Raw genomic sequence first — 19,393 nt, forward strand, 5'->3', positions numbered from 1 at the left:
GGTAAGATAACTTTCAACTGTTCAGTTGCATATTGCATGGGCCATTTGTGGGTTTGCACTCTGCAGGCTGGCTTGCACTCTGCAGGCTGGCAATGCCAACTGGTTACTTGATGTATGTATCCTGATCGAGCATCTACCATGGTGTGGTGGTGCTGTACTGTATAAGGGGCAATACTATGCTGGCATAATGTGCAATAAGGGGTCACACTGTTTGGGCATAAGGTACAATAAGTGGCCGTACTGTGTGGGCATAATGTGCAGTGTTCGCAAATACGCGCTATAGCGCGTATTTTACCCGGATCTGAAGGCGGGGACTCACTTTTCAAAAATGTGAGGGTCCCGGGGGACGCGCTCCGCTGCAGCCAACTCCTTGTAAATTGACGGCGACGGCGCTTCTTGCCCGTACAGAGCGGAGGTGGAGCCTTACCACTGGCAGTCTGGCGGTGCCCCCTCCTGGTCACGTGCAGTGGCTTCACACGGGGGCCGGACAGAGAGAGAAGACGGCTCTGCGGCTGCTGTACGCTGTGCTGCGGGCGAGCGGTGACTCGCCAAGACCGTGAACTGCAGCTCCCTCCCAACCCGATATCTGCCTCCCGTGTGCTCTCCCGCGATCTGTGTGAAGGAGAGCAGCGGTGACCGGCCGGGAACCTCACCTCCAGCCCCTGCCGTGCTCTGCCACCATACTGCTGCCGTGAGAAGAGCGGGCTGCACCATTACCATCAGGTATCCCCAGCATCCCTACGGACGCCCAGCTAGCGGGCCTGTGACAGGGGAGCCAGTTCCCGAGGTGCCCCCCCCCCCCCCCCCCCCCTCAAACTTCTTCTCACTTCTTTTACCTGACGGAAACAGCGGTGACAGCACAGGGCCCTGGTGGTGCGGAAGGTACGTGCTCTACCTGGCGCAATGTGTATAACGGCGTGCTCTACCTGACGCAATGTGTATAACGGCGTGCTCTACCTGACGCAATGTGTATAACGGCGTGCTCTACCTGGCGCAGTGTGTATAACGTGCTCTACCTGGCGCAGTGTGTATAACGTGCTCTACCTGGCGCAGTGTGTATAACGTGCTCTACCTGGCGCAGTGTGTATAACGTGCTCTACCTGGCGCAGTGTGTATAACGTGCTCTACCTGGCGCAGTGTGTATAACGTGCTCTACCTGGCGCAGTGTGTATAACGTGCTCTACCTGGCGCAGTGTGTATAACGTGCTCTACCTGGCGCAGTGTGTATAACGTGCTCTACCTGGCGCAGTGTGTATAACGTGCTCTACCTGGCGCAGTGTGTATAACGTGCTCTACCTGGCGCAGTGTGTATAACGTGCTCTACCTGGCGCAGTGTGTATAACGTGCTCTACCTGGCGCAGTGTGTATAACGTGCTCTACCTGGCGCAGTGTGTATAACGTGCTCTACCTGGCGCAGTGTATATAACGTGCTCTACCTGGCGCAGTGTATATAGGAGATTCTACCTGGTGCAATGTGTATAAGCGGGGCTACAGTGTGGTGTAATGTGAATTGGCACTATTATGTGGTCACGCCCCTTCCCCATGAAGCCATGCCCGTAAATTTTTGCGCGCGCCTGCGGCGCGCACCGCCTGTAGTTTCTATTCTGGCAGGTGGAGCTCCAATTCACTTTCTGCCAAAGGGCACCAAAATATCTAGTTAAAGCTCTGGGGCAGAGTGTACTGCATGTTACACAGCCCAGCAGCACTGTCACCCCATTCCCCCACCTTGCAACACTTCTGTAGTGTCCAAATAAGATTAATATTAATAAAAACCTTAATTCCGATGGGACCCAGAACAGAACCGGTAGGACCCCAATTTTTAAAAGTGAGGGGTCCCTGGGACCCACTTTTTTTTGGGCTCAGCGTGATCACTGAATGTGCAATATGGGGCTTTACTGGGTGGCCACGCCCCTATTTTGCACGAAGGCCCCACCCGGTTGGTAACATTTTCTGGGGAGAACTCAGATGTGTTAACTGCGCAAGCAACAGGTCCACTTCATTAGACATTTATGCAAGGTCTCATTCACACCACTTAAGAGTATGCATTGGGCTTCTCTTGTTATCTACAATGCACAGGGTCTAGTAAACCACAATCCAGATGTGCGCAAGCCCGTAAAAGGATAACCTTCCAGTGCTTCTCAACCTCGGTGCCCAGGGCACAACAATAATCCAGGTGTTAAGTATATCCATATGTAATGGATTGAGAAATATCCCTCAAGCTAATGTATGGGATATGGAAAAAATAAGAATTTACTTACCGATAATTCTATTTCTCATAGTCCGTAGTGGATGCTGGGGACTCCGTAAGGACCATGGGGAATAGCGGCTCCGCAGGACACTGGGCACATCTAAAGAAAGCTTTAGGACTAACTGGTGTGCACTGGCTCCTCCCCCTATGACCCTCCTCCAAGCCTCAGTTAGGATACTGTGCCCGGACGAGCGTACACAATAAGGAAGGATTTTGAATCCCGGGTAAGACTCATACCAGCCACACCAATCACACCGTATAACCTGTGATCTGAACCCAGTTAACAGCATGATAACAGAGGAGCCTCTGAAAGATGGCTCACAACAATAATAACCCGATTTTTGTAACAATAACTATGTACAAGTATTGCAGACAATCCGCACTTGGGATGGGCGCCCAGCATCCACTACGGACTATGAGAAATAGAATTATCGGTAAGTAAATTCTTATTTTCTCTAACGTCCTAAGTGGATGCTGGGGACTCCGTAAGGACCATGGGGATTATACCAAAGCTCCCAAACGGGCGGGAGAGTGCGGATGACTCTGCAGCACCAAATGAGAGAACTCCAGGTCCTCCTCAGCCAGGATATCAATTTTGTAGAATTTTACAAACGTATTTGCTCCTGACCAAGTAGCTGCTCGGCAAAGTTGTAAAGCCGAGACCCCTCGGGCAGCCGCCCAAGATAAGCCCACCTTCCTTGTGGAGTGGGCATTTACAGATTTTTGGCTGTGGCAGGCCTGCCACAGAATGTGCAAGCTGAATTGTACTACAATCCAACGAGCAATAGTCTGCTTAGAAGCAGGAGCACCCAGCTTGTTGGGTGCACACAGGATAAACAGCGAGTCAGATTTCCTGACTCCAGCCGTCCTGGAAACATATTTTCAGGGCACTGACAACGTCTAACAACTTGGAGGCCTCCAAGTCCCTAGTAGCCGCAGGCACCACCAATAGGTTGGTTCAGGTGAGACGCTGAAACCACCTTAGGGAGAAACTGAGGACGAGTCCTCAATTCCGCCCTGTCCGAATGGAAAATCAGATAAGGGCTTTTTCAGGATAAAGCCGCCAATTCTGACACGCGCCTGGCCCAGGCCAGGGCCAACAGCATGACCACTTTCCATGTGAGATATTTTAACTCCACAGATTTAAGTGGTTCAAACCAATGTGACTTTTGGAACCAAAAACTACATTGAGATCCCAAAGTGCCACTGGAGGCACAAAAGGAGGCTGTATATGCAGTACCCCTTTTACAAACGTCTGAACTTCAGGGACTGAAGCTAGTTCTTTTTGGAAGAAAATTGACAGGGCCGAAATTTGAACCTTAATGGACCCCAATTTCAGGCCCATAGACACTCCTGTTTGCAGGAAATGTAGGAATCGACCCAGTTGAATTTCCTCCGTCGGGCCTTACTGGCCTCGCACCACGCAACATATTTTCGCCAATTGCGGTGATAATGTTTTTGCGGTTACATCCTTCCTGGCTTTGATCAGGATAGGGATGACTTCATCCGGAATGCCTTTTTTCCTTCAGGATCCGGCGTTCAACCGCCATGCCGTCAAACGCAGCCGCGGTAAGTCTTGGAACAGACAGGGTCCTTGCTGGAGCAGGTCCCTTCTTAGAGGTAGAGGCCACGGATCCTCCGTGAGCATCTCTTGAAGTTCCGGTTACCAAGTCCTTCTTGGCCAATCCGGAGCCACGAATATAGTGCTATCTCAGTACCTTGGGTATGAGAGGCAGAGGAGGGAACACCTACACTGACTGGTACACCCACGGTGTTACCAGAGCGTCTACAACTATTGCCTGAGGGTCTCTTGACCTGGCGCAATACCTGTCGAGTTTTTTAAACATGTGGACGACTTCTGGGTGAAGTCCCCACTCTCCCGGGTGGAGGTCGTGCTGAGGAAGTCTGTTTCCCAGTTGTCCACTCCCGGAATGAATACTGTTGACAGTGCTATCACATGATTTTCCGCCCAGCGAAGAATCCCTGCAGCTTCTGCCATTGCCCTCCTGCTTCTTGTGCCACCCTGTCTGTTTACGTGGGTGACTGCCATGATGTTGTCCGACTGGATCAATACCGGCTGACCTTGAAGCAGAGGTCTTGCTAAGCTTAGAGCATTGTAAATGGCCCTTAGCTTCAGGATATTTATGTGAAGTGATGTATCCCGGCTTGACCCTAAGCCCTGGATATTCCTTCCCTGTGTGACTGCTCCCCAGCCTCGCAGGCTGGCATCCGTGGTCACCAGGACCCAGTCCTGAATGCCGAATCTGCGGCCCTCTAGAAGATGAGCACTCTGCAACCACCACAGGATGGATACCCTTGTCCTTGGTGACAGGGTTATCCGCTGATGCATCTGAAAATGCGACCCGGACCATTTGTCCAGTAGGTTCCACTGGAAAGTTCTTGCGTGAAATCTAACGAATGGGATTGCTTCGTAGGAAGCCACCATTTTTACCCAGAACCCTTGTGCATTGATGCACTGAGACTTGGTTCGATTTTAGGAGGTTCCTGACTAGCTCGGATAACTCCCTGGCTTTCTCTTCCGGGAGAAACACCTTTTTTCTGGACTGTGTCCAGGAACATCCCTAGGAAACAGAAGACAAGTCGTCGGAACCAGCTGCGATTTTGGAATATTGAGAATCCAATCGTGCTGCCTCAGCACTACCTGAGATAGTGCTACACCGACTTCCAACTGTTCCCTGGATCTTACCCTTATCAGGGAATCGTCCAAGTAAGGGATAACTAAAATTCCCTTCCTTCGAAGGGATATCATTTCGGCCATTACCTTGGTAAAGACCCGGGGTGTCGTGGACCATCCCTACGGCAGCGTCTGAACTGATAGTGACAGTTCTGTACCATAACCTGAGGTACCCTTGGTGAGAAGGGTAAATTTTGACATGAAGGTAAGCATCCTTGATGTCCCGAGACATCATGTAGTCCCCTTCTTCCAGGTTCGCAATCACTGCTCTGAGTGACTCAATCTTGAATATGAACCTTTGTATGTAAGTGTTCAAAGATTTTTGATTTAGAATCGGTCTCACCGAGCCGTCTGGCTTCGGTACCACAATAGTGTGGAATAATACCCCGTTCCCTGTTGCAGGAGGGGTACCTTGATTATCACCTGCTGGGAATACAGCTTGTGAATGGCTTCCAAAACTGCCTCCCTGTCAGAGGGAGACGTCGGTAAAGCCGACCTTTGGAAACGGCGAGGGGGAGACGTCTCGAATTTCAATATGTACCCTTGAGATATTACCTGAAGGATCCAGGGGTCTACTTGCGAGTGAGCCCACTACGCACTGAAATTCACTGAGAACGGGCCCCCACCGTGCCTGAGCTTGTAAGGCCCTAGCGTCATACTGAGGGCTTTGCAGAGGCGGGAAGGATTTCTGTTCCTGGGAACTGGGTAATCTCTTCAGCCTTTTTACCTCCCCCTCTGTCACGAGCAGAAAAGAGGAACCTTTTGTCCGCTTGCCAACAAAGGACTGCGCCTGATAATACGGCGTCTTATTTTGAGAGGCGACCTGGGGTACAAACGTGGATTTCCCAGTTGTTGCCATGGCCACCAGGTCTAAAAGACTGACCCCAAATGTCCCCTTTCAAAGGCAATACTTCCAAATGCCGTTTGGAATCCGCATCACCTGACCATTTTACTGGTAGAATTGGACAACGCACTTATACTTGATGCCAGTCGGCAATTATTCCGCTGTGCATCCTGCATATATAGAAATGCATCTTTTAAATGCTCTATAGGCAATAATATACTATCCTTATCCAGGATATCAATATTTCCAGTCAGGGAATCCGACCATGCCAACCCAGCACTGCACCTCCAGGCTGAGGCGATTGCTGGGTGCAGTATAACACGAGTATGTGTGTGAATACATTTTTGGATACCCTCCTGCTTTCTATCAGCAGGATCCTTAAGGGCGGCCATCTCATGAGAGGGTAGAGCCCTTGTTCTTACAGGCGTGTGAGCGCCTTATCCCCCCTAGGGGGTGTTTCCCAACGCACCCTAACCTCTGGCGGGAAAGGATATACAGCAAATACTTTTTAAGAAATTATCAATTGTTATCGGGGGGAAACCCACGCATCATCACACATTTTATTTCTCAGATTCAGGAAAACTACAGGTAGTTTTTCCCTCACCGAACATAATACCCCTTTTTGGTGGTACTCGTATTATCAGAAATGTATAAAACATTTTCCATTGTCTTAATCATGTAACGTGTGGCCCTACTGGAAATCACGGTTGTCTCTTCACCGTCGACACAGGAGTCAGTATCCGTGTCGGCGTCTGTATCTGCCATCTGAGGTAACGGGCGCTTTAAAGCCCCTGACGGCCTATGAGACGTCTGGACAGGCACAAGCTGAGTAGCCGGCTGTCTCATGTCAACCACTGTTTTTTTATACAGAGCTGACACTGTCACGTAATTTTCAACAGTACATCCACTCAGGTGTCGACCCCCTAGGTGGTGACATCACTGTTACAGACACTCTGCTCCGTCTCCACATCATTTTTCTCCTCATACATGTCGACACAAACGTACCGACACACAGCACACACACAGGGAATGCTCTGATAGAGGACAGGACCCCACTAGCCCTTTGGGGAGACAGAGGGAGAGTTTGCCAGCACACACCAGAGCGCTATATATATACAGGGATAACCTTATATAAGTGTTTTTCCCCTTATAGCTGCTGTATAGTTAATACTGCGCCTAATTAGTGCCCCCCTCTCTTTTTTAACCCTTTCTGTAGTGTAGTGACTGCAGGGGAGAGCCAGGGAGCTTCCCTCCAACGGAGCTGTGAGGGAAAATGGCGCTTGTGTGCTGAGGAGAAAGGCTCCGCCCCCTTCACGGCGGCCTTTTCTCCCGCTTTTTTCAGGAAACTGGCAGGGGATAAATGCATCCATATAGCCCAGGAGCTATATGGGATGCATTTTTTTTAGCCATATAAGGTTTTTATATCGTTTTTATTGCGTCTCAGGGCGCTCCCCCCCAGCGCCCTGCACCCTCGGTGACCGGAGTGTGAAGTGTGCTGAGAGCAATGGCGCACAGCTGCAGTGCTGTGCGCTACCTTATTTGAAGACAGGAACGTCTTCTGCCGCCGCTTTCTCCGGACCTCTTCGCTCTTCTGGCTCTGTAAGGGGGCCGGCGGCGCGGCTCCGGGACCCATCCAGGCTGAACCTGTGATCGTCCCTCTGGAGCTAATGTCCAGTAGCCAAGAAGCCCAATCCACTCTGCACGCAGGTGAGTTCGCTTCTTCTCCCCTTAGTCCCACGATGCAGTGAGCCTGTTGCCAGCAGGTCTCACTGAAAATAACAAACCTAAACTAAAACTTTCACTAAGAAGCTCAGGAGAGCCCCTAGTGTGCACCCTTCTCGTCGGGCACAGAAATCTAACTGAGGCTTGGAGGAGGGTCATAGGGGGAGGAGCCAGTGCACACCAGTTAGTCCTAAAGCTTTCTTTAGATGTGCCCAGTCTCCTGCGGAGCCGCTATTCCCCATGGTCCTTACGGAGTCCCCAGCATCCACTTAGGACGTTAGAGAAATTAATTGTTATTTTGGATTACACTACTACTACGCTGAAGTTAACACTGCTACTAATCGTGTGCCAATACAGTATGTCATGGATTGCTGAGTGTTTATATGCCGGGAAAATCCACGGAGCGCCATAGGAGACATATACCACAAAGGAACGTTATAATTATTTACTGTATTTGTACTTTCTCTGATATACCTGCCCTTAACTGCATAAACGCACCCATCTGACCTACTTTCTCTTTTGTAAAGTATACCCATGCTTCAGCACAGGTGATTGAATTTGGGCCAGAGTTATTCTGATTTAATGCTCAAACATGGATATATCCTTAAAACCTTGCCTGTTCCTTCTTGAGGACAGAAGAACTGATCTACTGTAGCTATGGTATAATAAAGGTACACCTAATTTATTTACTTATCAAACCGAAAGCCAATAAAAACATGCATTGAGCCAAGATCTACCCTCAAACAAGGACATGTACTAACATCAAATATAAGACTATCTTAGCATCATTTAGAAGAGGCAAACCCACAAACAGACCTATTGTACGGACTGGCAAACTAAGAAGGCAGCATCTGTAGGAGTTGGATACATCTGGTTTGGTGGGCATTAGGTGCACCTGGTTGGTTTCTTACTGCTTTTTGGCAAATTTGCCCACATTGCAGGTGGGCACACGGCACTTTTTCCCTCAGCGCCGACAAAAACCTACACAGACGCTATACCTTTAATGGGCCACATCTGAAATCTACACCCCTTGCATGGTTTTATGGTTACGGATAAAATCAGTCGTACATTTCTATTCCGGACAGTTCGCAAGTGGGACATCGGGTGCAGAGGCGTCACTAGGGTTGGTGTCACCCGGTATGGTATCTCATGGTGTCACCCCCATGGACCTCCTTCCATATCACACCTCACGGAACCCTTAGTAATGTTTTTGTACTAGTTTTACTTGTAAATCATAATTCTTGTATATCACTGGCACTGCAGTAGTAGTGACTGAAGCTGTATACGGCGTACAATGTGGTCGATTCAATTCGGCAACAGGTGTATAGCGCTGGGAATTAGCTCCCAACGCTATTCAATTCAGCTACTAGTTACCCGCAATTGTCGGGAATTCTTCTCTCACCCCCGGGGGGTGAGAGAGGAAAACCGACAAAGGTGCTGCCGCATGGCCGGCGCGAGGCTGATTTTGCCGGGAATCAGCATCGCCGCGGGTAGTTAAGTCGGAGAATGCCCGTTCTCCCGACAAAACTACCTGTTAAGTCGGCGAGAACGGGCATTCGCCGACTTAACTTTAGCTGAATTGAATAGCGTCGGGAGCTAATTCCCGTCGCTATTCATCTGTTGCCGAATTGAATCAACCCCAATGGGACTAGGACACACAAGGAGACTGTGCTGATTAATGTAAATTATATATGACACTTGTATTTCCCTATAGATTGTAAGCTTGCGAGCAGGGCCTTCCTCCCTCTATGTCTGTCTGTCTGTTATTACCCGATTTGTCTTATCACTGTTGTTTCCAACTGTAAAGTGCAATGGAATATGCTGCGCTATGTAAGAAACTAAAAAAAATAAATCATTTTATCTATAATAATAAAATGTGAAATAGCCATATACTTTATTACCACATGTTTAAAGTCAAATTTACTCTACGGAAAGTCCCTCCTAGATCAGTGGTGCTCAAACTGTGTGCTGTGGCACCCTGGGGTTCCTCAGGACACTTGCATGGGTGCCTTGGATTGGTGGTCCAGGACCAATTAAAATTATTTATGGTCAATGTTTTAGGCAAAACCAGTGCAGGTGGCTGCCAATAATACAATATGTGACAAACAGAAGAGAATCTTGTCCCTCACCAAACAATTGAACCTAAGGATGACATATAAACACAATTTACTTAATGTAATATTCCTTTCTAAATTTCTCAATTAGAAACGTCTGGTGTAGGGGTGCCATGAAAAAAATTCTGATACTCTATGGCACCGTGCTTCAAAAAAGTTTGAGAACCACTGGGCTAGATTATTCACTTCTACCAAGTCAAATTTTTGAGAAAATTTGCAACTTAACACTGCGAGTACTGCAATTTGGCATTTTTAATTGGATCTCACATTTCTTAAGGTGCCCATACATCAAAACGACTAGAGCCTTTTTGGTGTGATTTCGACACATTGGACAGATGTATTGCAAGTAATTATACCACATTATAAGTATTCTACTTACAATTACGATCTGAGGCACGCTCCCGCGGGTTGTAAATAGGGTTTTCAGATCTTATGTGCTGCAGGTAAGATCTGTCAATGTCACATGTGATGAGGTGCACATAGTTAGATCACTAGCGATCAATCGTGAGTACGTCATGAGTGCTAATGAGCGCTTGTGTACGATATCGCGAGTCCAGGACTGCCGGGGAGCTTCTGGGGAGTTCAAGGGAAATCGCATGTGATGATCACATGCGATTTATCTTTCTGATGTATGGCCACCTTCAAGTATGCACATTCATGCGGAAGTCTGTTTCATTACACAAAAAATGCATTTGCAGACTCGCACTTACAGATGTGTCCTCTTACACTCTTGCTGCGGGAGGGAGATAATACCCCTTTCAGACCGCCAACTATGAACACGAGTTATTGGAAGATGAGCGCGCATAACTCGTGTTCATGTGCGGTCTGAGAGGTGCCAGGGGAAATATACAGTCAAGCAAACTGATATTTCAACCCTGGTAGTGAGCAGGGTTGAACTCGTATTCAACCCGGCTCGATGCGACCCGTTTCCCATTCACTGTGTGTGTATGGGCGGCGCGTGAAGATTATGTGATCTCCAAGCACTGCCCCTGCCGCTTCACTGCTGACGTCACCAACCCGGCAATATGCCGGGATGCAGACCGCGACGTCGGGGTTCCTGGGTGCAGCCCGCCTCAGGTGGTTTGAAAGAGGTATTATCCTGGTGCTGACGCATCACAGCATGCCTCAGCCTCCCGCAACTAACAAAATCCATTGATATGCAAGTAGTCATAGGTGTGTGCATACGCACACACCTGCAAGCGACCCGAACATTACTGCAATAACTACGGGTAGCAGGAGCATTGCTTTCCACTACCCCTGCATATTCCCATCCACTTGCTCCCCCTTACAATTATGGGCAGCTGGAGCATCATTCTCCTGCTGCCTGCGTCCGCATTTGAGGAGGTTTCTGTGTGGCGCTATGGTATGCTCTCCTGGGATACACAGCCTGCGATGCATACACATTGCAGGCATAGGCGTATGCAGATGCCGACATGGGGGTGCCGCTCCAGACTTCCCTCCTCCGCCAGGTAAAGGACTACCTCCTCCACCCCTTGCCCTGGGACATAAGACTGCTCACCTGGGCCGCCAGGTAAGCAGTCTATGTCCTGGGCTGGAGGGCGGGGGTGAGGGAGTAGACCATAATGGGGCGGAGGGGGGGGGGGGGGTAGTCCGGAGCGGCACCCTCGTGTCTGCGCACCCATATGATCGCAGGCAACTTTCTAGAACACATCTAGATTTGGATACCAGTAACTGAGATTAAAAACATACTAAAAAAATAAATAAAATAAATTAACAATTTATTTTGTACAAATAAATGGTACTTTTTTCAATATAATCCATGTAAAATAAATATATATATATATATATATATATATATATATAGTTTCTGTGAACGGATCGGCACTCACCTAACAGATGGTAATATGCTCCGGTGCCATCTGGAAAAACATTTAGACCGACAATTCTGCTACATACAGCGGCACTCGGAGACTTGGTAAAGTGGCAAAAAGGTGCTTTTACTAAATCAATGCAAATTGTCATTATGATTTAGTAAAGCACCTTTTTGCCACTTTACCAAGTCTCCGAGTGCCGCTGTATGTAGCAGAATTGTCGGTCTATATATATATATACATATAATTAAGTGACAGTGTATTTTTCTTTTTTAGTGTAAATGCTAACTTTTCATCACACTTTTCAAACATACCTTACTTAACTGGCCAGCTAAAACGACTGGCAGCCAGCCAGGGAGTGAGCGCAGAGGACTTGACAGTCAAGCGCACTTTACTGCAGAACAGGACCTCCCTCTAGTAACGCAGTGGCTGCAGGCAGCTCACAGTCTCCTTCCACTTCCCTGCATCGCAAGCAGCACTGGCGTGGATGATGATGTCATCACGCTGTGTGCGCATCGGGCAGACCCGGCCGCGGCAGGTGTGTAGCTGGTTTTTAAACTAGCTTGCAGGGGTGCGGGCATGATTTCGGCGATTGGTGCCAAGAAAGGGTGGGAGTGGACACCGCCGCGGACGAGTCTCTGTGTGAGGATGTGCTGATGAGGGTGCCAGTGCCGGTGTGAGTGTGCGGCTCTATTTGGTGTCACCCCATGAAAGGTTGACACCTGGGTGCGGGCCGCACCCCCCGCACCCACCTCATGACGCCACTGTCGGGTGACTTCATCATGACACACACCAGAGCCTTAAACATACTCCAATTTATATGCAAATAATGTCACACTAGGAATGGACATCAGAAGTCCGGCACGGAACCAGGAGATGGTTATTCTCCGTCGTATACATGACATTCCGGAAACCACTTGGCACACTGACCACAGAGACCCATGGGAGCAGAATATTAGCATGGGAAGGTTATCCCTTCCAAACCATTTGATGGTGGCAAACATTGGCTGCATCAGATGTGGATGGCCACCCTTAAGGGAACACAGAGCAGGATCTTCCATTAGGCAACCTAGGTTACTTGCCTAGGGCCTATGTGGATGGCCACCCTTAAGGGAACACAGAGCAGACTCTTCCATTAGGCAACCCAGGTTACTTGCCTAGGGCCCAGTGGGCACTGATCCGGCTGGGTTCCTCATACCCCCATGACCCACAGATCATTGCAGTGCTGCAGGCTCTCCCGGAGCAAGGACATTATCCAGGGCCTACTATGCAGCGGCTCCCGCCCAGGTCCAGGAACCTACCGCTTAGACTTGGAGCTCTCCTCTCCCTCTTGGACCGCCGGCTGACGCCTGGGATCGGACCAGGTGCCCAGGATCTTCACATCGGACACCTCCTTACCGATGGTAAACCAATCGGCGATCTGCTCCACGGTGAGTTTCTTCAGCATGGCTACGCCGCGTCCCTCCCGTACGGAGTCTGGCTACCTGATGGCGGCGGGAAGCGTCACGTGAGGCTACCTTACGCGGTGTAGTACCATGGCGCCCTGGGACGGTGCTAGGATGCGTCTGCGCAGTGCCTCTCTGGAAGCGTCATCTCAGATTCATTTACTCTCCGTAGTTATAAGTGTACATACACATGGTCTGTGACCTTGTAGTAACCTGAGAGGAAATTATTTCGTTGGGAAACATAATTTAGTAGCCACTGAGGGAACATCAAATTGTGCCTTTATTTATCAATGAGTGTTAAACACCGTGAGTGATAAATTGCACCATCCAATCTGCTCCTGTCATTTTTCAAACCCAGCCTGTGACATGGAAGTTAGGAGCTGATTGGCTAGTGCAATTTATCACTCACAGTGAAATTTATCAACCATTGATAAATAAGGGCACCAGTATTAGATTAAACAATAAATACAATAGCTTCTGCATTGCGTGAATTGGTGTCTCCATGTGCTCTACTAGTAGTTATATAACTACTTAACTAGGCTTACCATACTATGGGGTTTATTCATAAAGCAGTGAAAAGAGTGGAGAAGTGAGCCAGTGGAGAAGTTGCCCATGGCAACCAATCAGTGTTGAGGTAACATTTATAAAGTGCGTTCTATCAAAATAAACGTAGCAGCTGATTGGTTGCCATGGGCAACTTCTCCACTGGCTGACTTCTCCACATATTTCACTGCTTCATGAATAGACCCCTATACCTTTAAGCCAGGACACTCATGAATTCTACAGGTTCTGTGGCTGGCTGACATAAAGTCTTCATTTCACCTGGTGTAACCAGCCACATACCTGACAACTGTCCCGATTTTCTCGGGATAGTCCCCTTTTTGGGGGGACTGTCACGCTGTCCCACCCGCGGGGCCGCAGTGTCCCGTGCTGTGGCGGGGGGGGACCTTTGGGAGGCTCCTGTCACTCGCGCTGCTTAGCGCACAGCGTCTATTCATGGAGACAAGAGGAACTGGGGGCATGACCAGTAGCTCACAAACCGCTGGCTATGCCCAGATAGTGACGGGAAATGGGGGCGTGGCTTGCAATTGCAGCATTACCGTGAAGCCGTGCCCCCTTTACTGAGGCCCTGCCCCCTTTTTCTGGCGAGCGCTACGCTGAGCCGGAGTCCCGCTTCCTTCGTTCACAAAGTTGGGAGGTATGCAGACACCGAACGTGGGTAGTTCATGAGTGGCCTAATTTAAAGGAATAGTATGCATACCTCCCAACTTTTGAGTGTGTGTGGTCGGGACAAGCCGCCAGAAAGGGGGTGGGGCCTAGCGCCTCGACCACTGTTTTCGTCATTTTGGTGGCATGCCCAGCACTTCCTGAGCGACTGGGCTGCCACCGGCTCCACCTCCTGCTCTGATAGATACCGTGTATCTATTCAGTGATCACCTGCTGCTTTCCAGAGCAGAGTAGCGGTGATCACTGGCTCTCCCAACTGCCCCGCCTCCCTGCCCGCAAGACACTGCGGCCCACGGGTGGGACAGTGTCCAATTAGCAGGACTGTCCCGCTGTATTCGGGACAGTTGGGAGGTATGGGTATTTAGGGATGGGAATTTGACGTTTCATCGGAACTATTAGTCAAATGGTTTCGATGGTCAATGTTTAACCCTGCAATGATGAGGATCAAAGGCGCTTTAAGAGAGGAGGGGGCCTGTGTGCAGACCCGAATTGGGCCCCCTCCTCTCCGGCGGCACAGTAGACTCTGGCACGTTCCCGGGGACAGCTCTATTGCGCATGCGCAAGTCACTGGAAAATAGCCATTTTCAGAATGATTTTTGCTGCCGTGTAGCTAGCACCAAGCCGATGCAAAGGTGAGTATAAAAAAAATGGGTGCAGGGTGTGCGGTGTGTGGGCTCCCCTGGACTCAGAGACACGTGTGCACCGCACACTTTGCACCCATTATAGATACGCCAGTGGTGAGGATCCAATGTTTACACACCATCGCTAGGTTTCTACTCCAATGTTCCCTTAATGTGTATCAGTGGTGGGGGGGGGGGTTATATTTGTATATGCGCTGCTGCTGTGGCTGACAGAGTGAATGATAGACACTGTGGTCAGGTAATCAGCAACAGCACATAGGACAGGGGGCAGGCTGTTTGACAACTCTTGTGAATTCAGCAGAGTGACAATGGGCCTAATTCAGATCTGTTCGCTTGCTAGCTATTTTTTGCAGCGCTGCGAACAGATAGATGCCGCCTATATGGGAGTGTATTTTAGCTTTGCAAGTGTGCGAACGCGTCTGCAGCCGCCCTGTACAAAAACAGCTTGTGCAGTTTCTGAGTAGCTCTGACCTTACTCTGCCGCTGCGATCACTTCAGCCTATTCGAGCCCGGAATTGACGTCAGACACCCGCCCTGCAAACGCTTTGACACGTCTGCGTTTTTCCAACCACTCCCAGAAAACGGTCAGTTGCCTCCCACAAATGCCCTCTTCCTGTCGGTCTCCTTGCGAACGGCTGTGAGAATGGTTTCTTCGCTAGAACCAGTGCACAACAATGTTCCACTTTGTAACCGTACAGCGCGCCTGCACATTGCGATGCATACACATGCGCAGTAGTTACCTGATCGCTGCACGGCGAAAAACGCTAGCAAGCAAACAGATCTGAATTAGGCCCAATGTCAGTTCCTCACTGTGTGTGCTTCATAGATAGATACTGTAGATAGAGCTTTGCCTACTATGTGCTGCAGTAGGGTGTGTGACCAATGCAGCAGGGGTGTGACTGGTGCTGTTGAGGGAGTATATATTATGTATAGACATAAACAGTAGCGGCTCTTTTTGCCCGGGGCGCCGCTGCCCCGAGGGTACCGCCACCGCCGTGGCAAGAGCCGCTACTCCTGATCCCCGCTGTCCCCGGCTGCAGCAGGTGTCGTGGGCTGTGTGGGCGCCCGCTGCAGCCGTCTCCAGTTCCAGACAGTAGAGGTCATAATTGACCTCTAGTGTTTGTGCAGCGCTGCTATGGGAGAGACGTCATGACGTCTCTCCCATAGAGAGGAGCCGGAGATGGAGGACAGCGCAGCAGCAGTCCGGAAGCAGGAGCGGGGCTGGTAAGTATTGTGGGTTTTTTGTTTTCTATTTTTGTTTGCAAGCATCGCTACTACAGGGGTCACAACTACTGAGGGCACTACTACAGGGGGCACTGCTACAGGGGGCAAATCAACTGGGGGCACAGCTACAGAGGGCACAACTACAGGGGTCACATTTACAGGGGGAACTGCTACAGGTGGCAAAGCTACTGGGGGCAAATTTACTGGGGGCACAACTAGGGGGCACTGCTACAGGGGGCACAGCTACTGGGGGCACAGCTACAGAGTGCACAACTACTGGGGGCACAGCTACAAGGGGCACAACTACAGGGTGCACAGCTGCTGATTACACAGCTACTGGGGGCAAATCTACTGGGGGCAAGCTACAGGGGCCACAGCTACTGGGGGCACAGCTACAGGGGGCACAGCTGCTGGGGGTACAGCTACTGGGGGCACATCTACTGGGGGCACAGCTACAGGGGGGCACAAGTGCAGGGGGATAACTTTGGCCATGCCCCTTCCCTATAAATAAGCCACGCCCCTATTTTTAGGCACGCGCCGTCGGCGTGCACCAACTCTATTTTACCTGGGGGGCGCCACAGGAAACTTTCGCCCTGGGCGCCACAAGGTCTAGAACCGGCCCTGGACATAAACTAGGTTATTGGACCCAGCGTATGCTGGGTTGCTTCAGTCTATGGCCCTCATTCCGAGTTGTTCGCTCGTTAATTTACTTCGTATCGCAGCGATTTTCCGCTAACTGCGCATGCGCAATGTTCGCACTGCGGCTGCGCCAAGTAAATTTGCTAAGAAGTTTGGTATTTTACTCACGGCATTACGAGGTTTTTTCTTCGTTCTGGTGATCAGAGTGTGATTGACAGGAAGTGGGTGTTTCTGGGCGGAAACTGGCCGTTTATGGGTGTGTGTGAAAAAACGCTGCCGTTTCTGGGAAAAACGCAGGAGTGGCTGGAGAAACGGGGGAGTGTCTGGGCGAACGCTGGGTGTGTTAGTGACGTCAAACCAGGAACGACAAGCACTGAACTGATCGCACTGGAAGAGTAAGTCTCGAGCTACTCGGAAACTGCAAAGAAAAATCTTTTCGCAATATTGCGAATACTTCGTTCGCAATTCAGCTAAGCTAAGATTCACTCCCAGAGGGTGGCGGCTTAGCGTGTGCACTGCTGCGAAAAGCGGCTAGCGAGCGAACAACTCGGAATGAGGGCCTATGTCCACCTGCCCTCCACCAGGGCCGTAACTAGAACTTTGTGGGCCCCATAGCAAGAACTTGAAATCCACCCTACCCCTTATGGGAGCAGGAGAGAGAGTGAGGGGAATGAGAGAGAGACACAAGTGGTGTCAGGGGTTAGAGAGAGGAGCAAGAAAGAGAGGGAGAGAGGGGGGGTCAGGGAAAGAAAGAGACTGGGATTCTATCATTGCTACACCAGTAGGTGACCCTTCTCTAGTACACTGTCATACTTTCCAATATGACCCATTCCAGTAGGGACAAAATGCTCTACTCCTAGACTTTCCTCTTAATTTATGATTGCTGTCACCTGTGTTACACTAGTTAATTGATTTAAAAAAAAGGTGTTTCACCACAGATGACAGCAAAGACTCTTTGAAGTTTTATCAATAAAAAAACTGATCTAGTGCAAAAAAACACAGAATACACATTGAGAAAAGTCTCTCTACTGTGCAAAAACATGGGTAGGCTCTGTAGCCTAGTGGTTAAGTTTCCTGTCCACAGTGATGTTCCCTGCACATCCATGCCATCACAGATTACCGTTCCCAATCGTAGTCCATGTGGATCGTAAAGTATGGAAAAGTTCCCCAAAAGAATTCTTTTTAGCTATAAGGGCGCGGTGTGGCTGGCTCCATCATACTCTGTGTCTCCCTAGAGGGCTCTGTGTGGGTTAACTGTGCTTTCAACCTTTCTCCTGTGTGGGTCCTTTCTCCTGTGTGGGTGTGTTCTTTCACATTTTACAATGTCAAAGAAGTGTGTCTCATGCGCAGCAGAGTGTTTTTCTTCCCCAGGGGGTTCACTACAGTGTACTCAGGATAGTACACATTCTCTGGCTAGTGGGTCCGAACTAGTATGGTTGGATTCATTAAAAGGGATGATCTCAAATATTTCACATAAATTGTCCCAAAATGAGAAAGAGACGCAGTACTTAAGACAATGCACATTTATTGGTAAGCTGCTCAATCAGATTGTGATGTCACTCAGGTGCTAAAAGGAAGGGGTAATTCTGGGTAAGAGAAAAACATTTTGCTATCCCTAATGCACACTGAGTGAGAAATAACACTACATAATAATCAGATAATACAGAGATCTTAGTTGCGTACATCTGCAGATATATGGTTAAGCCCCCAGGCCGATCGGCAAGGCGTCTCTGTCACTTGGTGTCCCTAATACTAGGTGTAAATCCGGGGTGCGGGACCCCATCATGTCGGCACAGGTAGGTTACCCCAGGGCAGCACACAAGTGAAAATTAGTAAGGGTTAATAAGAAGCACATAAGTGCTATGTAAGTGAGGAGTGATTAAAATAATACAAAAATATATACACTGTGACAGGGAAAAGCAATACTTAAAAGTCTGTGGATGACCTGATGAATAGAGATTCAGTGCCCATACCAGCGTCTCAGACCCCTACCATTTGTACACAAAAGCGTAGACTGGCCCAAATCCTGCAGGCTGACACTGATGATTTATCAGACACAGAGGAGGGTGAGGTGGACTCGGGAGGGGGGGGGGATGCAGCTCTGTCACAAGGAATACAGACCCTGATAGAAGCTATTAGAGACGTCCTGCACATTCCTGACAAAGTGACAGAGGAACATGAGGAATCTTATTTTAATGTAAAAAATAAATCCTCAGCTACTTTCCCTGCATCTAAGGAATTAAATTCTCTATTTGAAGAAACTTGGATTAATCCTGATAAGAAGTTTCAGATCCCTAAAAGGTTACTGTCATCCTTCCCTTTTCCTCAGGATGATAGAAAAAAATGGGAAAACCCACCGATTGTTGATGCATCGGTATCTAGGTTGTCACGTAAGATAATCTTACCTGTCCCGGTAACAGCCTCCTTAAAGGACATGGCTGACCGCAAGATTGAGACCACTCTCAAAGTTCTGTACACAGCTGTTGGGGGTGGCCCAAAGACCCACTATAGCTTATGCATGGATCACTAGGGTCATTGCAAAATGGTCAGGTAACCTAATTGAGGGTTTAGATTCCTTACCCAGAGGGGAGATAGTTTTACTCCTACAGCATATACAGGACTCTGCAAATTTTATGGTGGAGGCCATAAAAGAGATAGGCTTGCTCCATGCATGCATCACGCCATGGCAGTGTCAGCACGCAGGGGCCTATGGCTACGTCAGTGGACTGTGGATGCGGATTACAGAAAAGGTATGGAAATCC

The 19,393-nt window shown here is 49.3% G+C and overlaps 1 protein-coding gene across 6 annotated transcripts in view; it reads right to left on the reverse strand.

The window, feature by feature from the left end:
- The window catches only part of TDRD9 (tudor domain containing 9), a 561,182-nt gene extending 548,156 nt beyond the window's left edge, over window positions 1–13,026 (reverse strand). For 5 of the 6 annotated variants that reach the window (XM_063947439.1, XM_063947438.1, XM_063947442.1 and 2 more), the window contains exon 1: window positions 12,757–13,025. In XM_063947439.1, coding sequence (XP_063803509.1) covers window positions 12,757–12,902 — 146 coding nt within the window. In that variant the 5' untranslated portion in view covers window positions 12,903–13,025. Of the gene's footprint in view, window positions 1–12,756 lie in introns of all 6 variants that reach the window. The other variant, XM_063947441.1, reaches the window with a different exon arrangement.
- Window positions 13,027–19,393: the final 6,367 nt, after the last annotated feature.

This window comes from Pseudophryne corroboree, chromosome 12, assembly GCF_028390025.1.
Source record: "Pseudophryne corroboree isolate aPseCor3 chromosome 12, aPseCor3.hap2, whole genome shotgun sequence".
NCBI classification, from domain to species: Eukaryota; Metazoa; Chordata; class Amphibia; order Anura; family Myobatrachidae; genus Pseudophryne; species Pseudophryne corroboree.